Source organism: Mizuhopecten yessoensis, unplaced genomic scaffold, assembly GCF_002113885.1.
Source record: "Mizuhopecten yessoensis strain PY_sf001 unplaced genomic scaffold, ASM211388v2 scaffold2583, whole genome shotgun sequence".
NCBI classification, from domain to species: domain Eukaryota; kingdom Metazoa; phylum Mollusca; class Bivalvia; order Pectinida; family Pectinidae; genus Mizuhopecten; species Mizuhopecten yessoensis.
Window position 1 is genome coordinate 97,388 of NW_018404618.1, and position 10,711 is coordinate 108,098.

The 10,711-nt window shown below is 35.6% G+C and overlaps 1 protein-coding gene across 1 annotated transcript in view; it reads right to left on the minus strand.

Annotated features, from left to right (window-relative positions):
- Window positions 1–6,258: 6,258 nt before the first annotated feature.
- LOC110446125 overlaps window positions 6,259–10,711 on the minus strand; it is a 5,286-nt gene continuing 833 nt past the window's right edge. The window contains exon 2 of the mRNA XM_021491112.1: window positions 6,259–7,941. Coding sequence (XP_021346787.1) covers window positions 7,353–7,941 — 589 coding nt within the window. The 3' untranslated portion in view covers window positions 6,259–7,352. The remainder of the gene's footprint in view (window positions 7,942–10,711) is intronic.

Genomic DNA, 10,711 nt, shown 5'->3' on the forward strand with positions numbered 1-10,711 from the left:
TTGTCCGTTAACCATACCATCACTTGTTTGTTACTTATATCCTAGCTGTCTTGTCCGTTAACCATACCATCACTTGTTTGTTACTTTGTCTGTTAACAATACCATCACATGTTTGTTACTTTGTCCGTTAACCATACCATCACTTGTTTGATACTTATATCCTAGCTGTCTTGTCCGTTAACCATACCATCACTTGTTTGTTACTACTTACATCCTAGCTGTCTTGTCCGTTAACCATACCATCACTCGTTTGTTACTTTTTCATTAACAAGTGAACAACACAAATCACCCCCAGCTCACCGATTCAGAGTATATTTATATTGATTCAAGTAATTGTTTGTGGTATGACAGTGTCATTCTTATGCTTGGAAATAATAATATTTACAAATGATAAAACATAATGCTTGTGCCTTGCACGATATTTGATGTGAGAAACAAAAAGAAAACAAGAGGACCAGAAGGCCTGTATCGCTCACCTGGTTTTTTTGTTACATGAAACTGACATATAGGTAACTTAAGACCAAATTTGGTAACTAAAACACAAGACATTTTAACATCTCTTAAACGGTTCTGAAGATATTGTTGATTGAAATTTCAAATTTTAATTTTGAAGCTTTTAACCCACATTGACCTTTGACTCCCCGCCTTGCACTTAAAGTTGACCTTTGACCTCATTACTATTATTGAGAAAAATATTCGCACCTGCTGGTCTACATGTCATACTCAAGTATCATGACTAGTCCAGATGGTTCTTGGAATATATTTGTTTGAAATTTTTAACATATTTGACCCCTGTGACCTTGAAAGTAGGTCAAGGTAATTTGAATGATGAAACTTTATAGCACTCCATCCCATGTACCTACTGGCCAAATATCATGACCCTGGGCCTTATGGAACTTGATAAGAAGATTGTTAAAGCTTTTAACCAAAGTTGACATTTGACCCCTGACTAGCACTTAAAGTTGACCTTTGACCTCATTACTGTAATTGAGAAAAATATTTGCACTGCTGATATTCATAACATACCCAAGTATCATGACTCTAGTTCAAATGGTTCTTAGGATAATGTTGTTTGATATTTTTATCATATTTGACCCCTGTGACCTTGTAAGTAGGTCAAGATCATTTTAATGAGGAAACTGTATAGCACTCCATCACAGGTACCTACTGGCCAAATATCATGACCCTAGGTCCTCCAGTTGTTCAAAAGAAAAAGTTGTCCGACACCGCATTATGGCATAAGCTCACATGGCTCTTTGGGCCAGGTAGCTAAAAAAACAAAAGTCCTATGATATAATACACAATATGTACAGACAATTTTGACAAGGTGAAAGCAGCTTTACAATATTTTTATTCTCAAACATTTTACTTATACACTGACTGTATAACATACAAATACAATAATTTCCAGAAGGTATTGAGCACATTTTACTCACTAGAGATTCCTTTTTCTTCCTGGTTCAATATTTTAGGATTTACACAAACTAATCCACAGGATGTGTCTTGGTAGACCTATGTTTGTTGTATATAATGAGCTATAAGTTAATTCTCAGGGATGACAAATATATTCACTCATTTGCTTTTTAAGGAAACATGTCAATCACAAAACTAGCAGTTATTACAGAGATCAAAATGTTCTCTATTTGTAGCTCTCTGTGGAGGAAGAATTGTACATGGTATTATTGTACCTCTATGTATAATTAACTGCCGGCAGATCTCACTTCACATGACACCGCTGTACACGATAACCTTCAGTTACAGAAAACACTCCGTAAACAGGCAGCACAACAAAAAAGCTGCAAGCAGAAAATTGTTACTGAAAAATAAATTTAAGAAATTAAAGAAGAGAAATTAAAGCAATACTTTACAAGTTCTTGCAAACTAAAATAAACACGAGAGAGAACAACTACTTAATTGTCCAAAATTATTAATTAATGTCTTAAAAAAAGGGGTATTTGCATAATCTGAATTATGAGAATCACATAAAAGTTAATCTTCAAAATGTATATTATTTTGCAAATTGATTAATAAAAGGTTAATCATCTTGTCACAAGCGTATGACTTTTGTCCAATTCTTTTCATTTTGTTAAGTAAAATATGTTAAGTTGCTATTTAGGCAATAATTAGCTTGAGATGATGTGGCTAGATGAACTATATGATATTGGATACAAAATATAACCGATGCTATCTGCACCAGGATTATATGTACAATAAAAACTACTTAAAACACCACTTCTCTAAATCATTTCCCTTATAGGCAACCATATAACATCCACTGTCCAGTCTACCATGTTTCACATGCTTTCTTACAGACTTTGGGTCGGAATATTGTATCACTTTTACACCTCCTAAAGATTACATACAAAAAGTGTATGTGGCTTATTACATGTGGTTATGCAAGTTGAATGTAAATAACAGTATGCTTTAGTTCTGTCAAAGAGAATGATACCCATTAAAACAGTCCACCGGAACATTACCTATTAACACAAAGGGAATATTACCCATTAAAACAAAGAATTAAAAAATAATATAACATAACCTACACTAAAAACTATACCATAGAATATGAACATTTAGGATTTCTAAAATATACATTTAAAACATCTTTGTAATTTACATACTAATAACGACCATGAGACCTGTATAGATTGCTCTTCATTAAGAGGGTATTTAGCGTGTATACATTGTATTATACAAGTAAAAAATAGTAGCCATTTGAGTTAGATGTAAGTAGTGTTAAACAAGAAAACCATTCAAGTTTTCTATCTATAACATTTTTAAAGCATAAAGATGAAAATGCTACTGCTTTAAGAAACTGGGGACCATTAGCATTCAGTCCTAACGAGGCCACACTGGACAACAATGATCAGTTACATGTCAAGATCACACTGGACAACAATGATCAGTTACATGTCAAGGTCACACTAGACAACAATGATCAGTTACATGTCTAGATCACACTGGACAACAATGATCAGTTACATGTCTAGATCACACTGGACAACAATGATCAGTTACATGTCAAGGCCACACTGGACAACAATGATCAGTTAAATGTACTGGAAAAAGTGTTAAGGCCTTTCAGACAAGGTACAAGTGCTGTCTCTCAGACAAGGTACAAGTGCTGTCTCTCAGACAAGGTACAAGTGCTGTCTCTCAGTCAAGGCACTAACTTAAGTAAGGCATGTCACCAGCAGTACAGGTTACGGGTAATAACATGTTAAACTATAGCATTACCACACTAATGTCCTTTTCAAGAGAAGTATTACATAAAAATCACACATTGCTGTGCATTTTGCAGAATTATTGTTGTTCAAAATTTGAATGTTTGAAAATAAAAAATGATAAAAAAGATAACTTCCCTGGGAAGCTACTGTAAGCCCAAAAAACAATGTCTTACAATGAACACTGAAAGATAACTTCTCAGGGAAGCTAGTGTAAGCCCCAAAAACACTGTCTTACAATGAACACTGAAAGATAACTTCACAGGGAAGCTACTGTAAGCCCCATAAAACAATGTCTTACAATGAACACTGAAAGATAGCTTCACAGGGAAGCTACTGTAAACCCCAAAAACAATGTCTTACAAGTAACACTGAAAGATAACTTCCTAGGGAAGCTAGTGTAAGCCCCAAAAAACAATGTCTTACAATGAACACTGAAAGATAACTTCACAGGGAAGCTAGTGTAAGCCCAAAAAACAATAGCTTACAATGAACACTGAAAGATAACTTCCCAGGAAAGCTAGTGTAAGCCCAAAAAACAATGTCTTACAACGAACACTGAAAGATAACTTCCCAGGGAAGCTACTGTAAGCCCCAAAAAACAATGTCTTACAAGTAACACTGAAGATAACTTCCTAGGGAAGCTAGTGTAAGCCCCAAAAAACAATGTCTTACAATGAACACTGAAAGATAACTTCCCAGGGCAGCTACTGTAAGCCCAAAAAACAATGTCTTACAATGAACACTGAAAGATAGCTTCTCAGGTAAGCTAGTGTAAGCCCCAAAACACTGTCTTACAATGAACACTGAAAGATAACTTCACAGGGAAGCTAGTGTAAGCCCAAAAAACAATGTCTTACAATGAACACTGAAAGATAGCTTCTCAGGGAAGCTAGTGTAAGCCCCAAAACACTGTCTTACAATGAACACTGAAAGATAACTTCCCAGGGAAGCTAGTGTAAGCCCCAAAAAAACAATGTCTTTTGGTTGCTTCATGTTTTATAGAAGAGAGAATTAGTCAAAACAATTCTTAGTAGAACTCTTCGTGATTATAACTGATGGAGTAATGCCCTTTACATGAACTAGTAGAATTAATGCCTTTCAGCCCATGTACTGGTAAACATGTAAGGCCTTTCAGCCCATGTACTGGTAAACATGCAAGGCCTTTCAGCCCATGTACTGGTAAACATGCAAGGCATTTCAGCCCATGGACTGGTAAACATGTCTTTCAGCCTGGAAACTAAAACAAATAGGGCCTTTAAGCCTGGGTAATTATATGATCACGTTATGAAAAATATTGCAAAAAATGTCTATCCAACTAAATGAAAACAAACCAGTGCAAAACATCTAATCATTAAAAATAAATGTAAAAATGAAATAAAAATGTAGAATACAAAAAGTGTATAAAATACATGTACTATATTTATTACAAGATATTTACATATTTTTAAAATAGCACAATAAAGAAGAGTAAACATGTTTTAATCAGAAAAATATATGAACACATGATCATGTTATAAAATTGCATTTTCCCACTTAATACAGTGTATAGAGGACAAGAAGTGTAGATACGTTATAAAATTACTGTTTGGCTTGTGTCAAATCTTTCAACTACAGTTTGTTTCCATCTACAATATTCAATTCTTTCATTTTTTCAAGAAGTATACCGTCTTGATGACAAATATTCTGAATTATAACAGAACTGTTTGAGTTCAAAAATTCAATAAATATTTAGATTATAGCTTTATCTGTCCGGTGGTCCCTAATGAAGCTTCCTACAGCTGGGATGTAAACATCTGTCATGGCCCCTTAACTACTACAACTGGTGTTTAAACATTTGTCATTGCCCCTTAACTACTACAGCTGGTGTTTAAACATTTGTCACGGCCCCTGAACTACTACAGCTGGTGGTTTAACATTTGCCAAGGCCCCTGAACTACTACAAATGGTGTTTAAACATTTATCACGGCCCCTATTCTACTACAGCTGGTGTTTAAACATTTTTCACGGACCCTATTCTACTACAGCTGGTGTTTAAACATTTTTCACGGACCCTATTCTACTACAGCTGGTGTTTAACTATTTGCCACTGCCCCTATTCTACTACGGCTGGTGTTTAAACATTTGCCACTGCCCCTATTCTACTACAGCTGGTGTTTAAACATTTGCCACTGCCCCTATTCTACTACAGCTGGTGTTTAAACATTTGCCACTGCCCCTAGTCTACTATGGCTGGTGTTTAAACATTTGCCACTGCCCCTTGTACTACTAAAGCCTCCTCAAGTACCCCAAAACACAGAGATTACACAAAGTAGATAACAGGTATACAACAGCTAGTTTATCTGACACAGTGTTCATATGTTTCTTAATAGAACTATGTATTTACTTACATCGTTTATGAGAATAGAATGACATTAATATAGAAATATATTCTACTGTATGTATGAGTGAACTAAAGGTTAATGGCATGAACTCCATCAATAACCACTGCCTGAACACAACTATCTTTAACATTCCAGTACTTTTAGCAAAAATATCATAGCAAACTTAGAAATCTTGGTCTTCATTTTAAACTTATGTGCAGTGGAGTGAAGATTTTCTGAAGAAAAATTTGTAGAATAAATCAGAGATTATTGTGAAAATGAACAATCTAACACATCTTTAAGTTTTTTAACTTCCCCAATGAGACTTGCATGACTACAATCATACTTCTAAACACTATATTCAATGTGTACATGCTCAAACATTCAAAAATATTTACATTTGCCCCCGCGCCGTCCCATTACAACAGTGTTAGAGGGCAAGTGTAATTATATAGGCTATAATAACAACTGCTCGACTATAATTACAACTGCCTGTTTCAGGTGTAGGAATATGTAAACAAACAAAACGGCCACCTGAAATGTATTTTGAGGCAAGGCAAATGGTTTTTGTAGGAATATGTCTTAAAAAAGAAAATATGTAAATATAAAAAATACCTGGTTGTCTGGATGTAATTATTGTTGATATAGCAGGTTTTATGGGATTTGCCAGAGGCCACTTGTAATTATATCAACAATAATAAAAAATATACATCCAGACAACCAGTTATTGTTTAAATGTATGTTGTATTCTTCCTCTAAATGTTCTGCATTTGTATATTATAAAACCTTTCAAATCAACTATCAACAATTTAAAGTTTCTGGAATCAAGAAGCTCAATATAAACAGTATCTACAACAACATGTATGCCTGGTAATGACCAGGTCCATCTGAATTTGAACAGTATGTAAACATAGTACATAACATCTCACCACCAGTGAGAGTACAGGTAAATTATGTAAAGCAATGAAGAAATGTATTAACATAAATGCACCAATACTTGGTGAACAGATCTTTGAAAGTTCAAACAATTATATGCATAAGTTTTAAAATAGATGGACATACCTCGTATATACTACAAAACAGTTTATTGACGTACCTGGTAAATACTACATTAAAGTGTATTGACGTACCTGGTAAATACTACAACAAAGTTTATTGACGTACCTGGTAAATTAAAATACTACAACAAAGTGTATTGACCTACCTGGTATATACTACAACAAAGTTTCAAATCATGTTAAAACTTCAGCACCTTCTGGATTTGTATACAATCTCAATATCTGACCAGCAATCATACAAAATCCAGAAAAATATTGCAAAGTTGATTATTATTAAAATAAATTAAAGCAATCAAATCAAGCTGATACAAAAAAAAACATATTTCCACATCCAGACCTATGGACTACATTAGCTCCTAGCTGAATGGAATATTCTATTTATAGTTTATGTTCTTGACCTTTGATCTTTTAAATTTCAAAGGAAGTAAACATATGAATGATATTTGAAAAATGGAGAACATTAGGTGGCAGAAAAATGAAGGCAATGATAAGCAGAAAACTGATGACAGATCATACAAGAGGGGCAGTTAAAATTGGTTGTATACCAAGTTATATCACATGTGTAACATATTGGTTACCTTTATGCTGACCAAGCTTTAATATAGGGGCTGGTGAATAAAAACAGGTTTGTGGTTAACCTAGCTCAATTTCCCACAAAAATCTTGCTGTTGTTGCATTTCTATTTCAAGCCCTTGCTCTTTTATGATTTATATAGTATTAGTTGCTGTCAAGGGGACTATGATGATAATTATAAGTCCTACCACAAAGGCAGTATAGCTAGCATAAACTGCACGGCGTGACCATTTCTGGGCAAGACCATATAGGCCCTTGCCATTTTGGAGCTTGGCGCGCCAGGCATAACGGTTTGCAAACACCCCTATACACATGCAGAATAAAATACTGATATATGACAAGCACACCACCTGGTTGAAAGTGCGCCAGGGACGGGGTAACAGTTGTTCTTCTGGCATCTTCTTCACAAGATGGGGCAAGGTCACTGTTGTCTCCTTGTAGGGGTTCTCTATGGTATTTTGATAAGCTGGCTCTATATTGAAAGACTTCATATTTGATGGCCCTTTGCTCTCGTTCTCATGGTGTTCTAACAGTGACATGGCAACATGTTCAACATCAGTGTCAACAGGGGCCTCTTGAACATCCTGAGTTGTCTGCTCTTGGTTTTCATGTAATGGCTGATTCTCCGTTCCACTGTTGTTAATGTCTATGCAGGTTGTCATAGTTACTGAGCTGCTGTTAATGGACTTGCTTGGCCCACTAATGTGGTTCTGTTGTTTTTTTCTGAAAAAAGAAGAAGTTTTAGTATAATTTGATTCCAGTCAATTGCAGTGAGTCTAGTCCAGGGTAAGTCAGCAATTCACAAAAGGAAGTATCGTTTTCTGTTATAACTACATATTTCATACATTTATATGCCAACCATAAAAGGAAACATAGGCTTCCTAGTTTACTTACACATAAGATGTAATACCTTTATAAAACAAGAAGCCCAAAGGGCCCGTATCGCTCACCTAGATATTTAAGCAGTCATAGCAAATTATACTCATTAAATATTATAAGACTCTTTTATGTCCATGGGTGTAGGATAGGGAAATTCCACCCGAGAGGTTTTAAAATCTGGTAAAACCTGAAGTTCTGCCAAGGGTTTCGCCAAATTCGAAAATCCTGAGGGTAGAATTTCCCTATCCTACACCCTTGGGCAGGAAAGAGTATTTTTTTCTCATTCCAACTACCAGAATAAGCCCAGAACCCATGGAAATGCATTTGGACTGGCTACCATTTTGAAAATAGCAATTTTTTCTTGAGCTTTTTTGATGAAAACAAATTTGTCAGCGAGATTTAGGATACTCCATATTTGCAAACAGAGTTTGCGCAGAAAAAAATAATCTCATCTTTCAAACGTGTACGGTAAATATTTCGTAAAAAGTTTTAATTTCATCATGTTGCCTTTTCCGCATTGTGGCATCAGTGTCTTCCAAATTTGTGATGTCACGTCATTGTTGAGCCATTGTGACGTCAAACTTTCTCAAATTTTTTTTGTTGGCTCTTTCCCAAGCAGCTACCAGCCGAATCTTTTGATTCCATGCGTTTTAGTTCTTCAGAACAAGTCATTTGAAGTGCTGTTGACCTCGAGTTCTGTGACATTTAAAGTAGGTTGAGGTCACTTTCATTCATATACTTTGTCAACCTCAATCCAAAGAAGATACCAGCCAAATTTTAAGATTCTCTACCTTTTATTTCTTCAAAAGAAGTCGTTTGAAGTGTTGGGCACATTTGACCCATGAGACCTTGAAAGCAGGTCAAGGTCATTTTCGTTCTCAAACTTTGTTCGGCTCCCCCAGAAAAAGCTACCACCCAAATATTAAGACTCTATAACTTTCAGTTCTTCAGAAGAAGTCATTTAAAGTGTTTGACACATTTGACTCATGTGACCTTGAATGTAGGTCAAGGTCATTTCATTCTCAAACTTTGTCAGGCTCAATCCAAGGAAGCCACCAGCCAAATATGAAGATTCTATACCTTTCAGTTCTTCAGCAGAAGTCATTTGACATCTTTGACCGCTGTGACCTTGAAAGTATACTTAGGTCAAGGTCATTTTCATTCTCAAACTTTGTTAGGCTCCTAACAATAAAGCTTTCAGCCAAATATCACGACTCTAGGCCTGTTCGTTCTTCAGAAGATGTTGCTTAAAGGAAAAGTTGCCGGACAACACCGTACGACGGACACTGCACCATGACATAAGCTCACTTGCCCTTTGAGCAGGTGAGCTAAGATATGCCGAATATGCCGGAGGTCAGATCTGCACCTGTTGTTCAACCGTTCTGTTGTTCAACCGTTTCAACTGGTTGAACCGGAAATGCGAAAGGGGTTCTGGTGGAAGAAAATGTTTCCTGCCAGCTACAAGATTATATAATCAATGCAGAGTTGATAGAATCTACGGAATACCAGCAGGTAAAAAAATGTGTAATAGGGGTATGCGTTAAACAAGTCTTTAAAAACTATTAATATGTTATGTTATCAGCAAACATATTCAAGTTTGAATTATTTCAACTAATTCGTTTTAATTACAGCTTGCAGATGATAACAAATTTCTTAACCTCGGAGTGCTCTGTAGTGTAGCCTGTACGTTGAAAAAGTTGGGACTGTTTAAAAGATGGCAGCTGCCAAAACAAGCAGAAGGCGAGTTCTCAGAACATGTTCTTTTTTTTCTACTTGAAAACATTTTAGTGATCAACAGATGCACTGAAGCAAATGATAATAGACTAGAGTGTTATAAAATGCTAAAACTCCAGAAAAGCATCTTTATTAAAGAACAGTGATTGCAAGGAGATGAGAGCCAGCAATCGGGACGTTCAGTCGACCACGAGTTTGAATTTACTCAAAAAACAGGTTCAAAATTAATTCTGGAGTACAGTGTATTTATGGGTCCATGATATAGGATAGGTTAAGATCTATTATCTTTCGTTCAGTGCATCCGGTGAAAACGAAAATGTTCAGAGTACCAGCAGAGACGTATAATACAGAGATTGGCAACTTGCTCTCTGCCTTACCATTGGTCACTGGTATCGAGAGTTACGCTTCACCTGCGCCATATTGGATATGCGGTTCGCTGCATTCAACTCAAATCATAATTATGCCATGAGAAAACATCGCAAATCAACGTAACATTAAAACTGTGCGTAGCTACAAAATGTAGCTGAGGTTTCCATGCGGTTTGGGAGTGCTGCATTGAATGTAAACTTGAATGATTAAGTTTAGAAAACCCCAAACATCGAAAGATTGCACATCGTGGCTGTGTTTACATATCGGTAATTATTCTGGCTTCAGGATAACACTATCTCCGTTTTTGTTCCTTAGACAATTTCAAAAAAGTTTTCAGAAATTAGATATATGATAATATTTCTAACCAGGAAATTTAAATGAGGTTGTTACAATACTTGCAAAGTTTCATAATTCAGCTGTGAAAAGACAGGTTTTTCTGAGAAATCAAGTTAAAATGGCGGCTCTGATTTTGAGGGTTATTTCTATCATGACAAATTTTGAACACTATCTC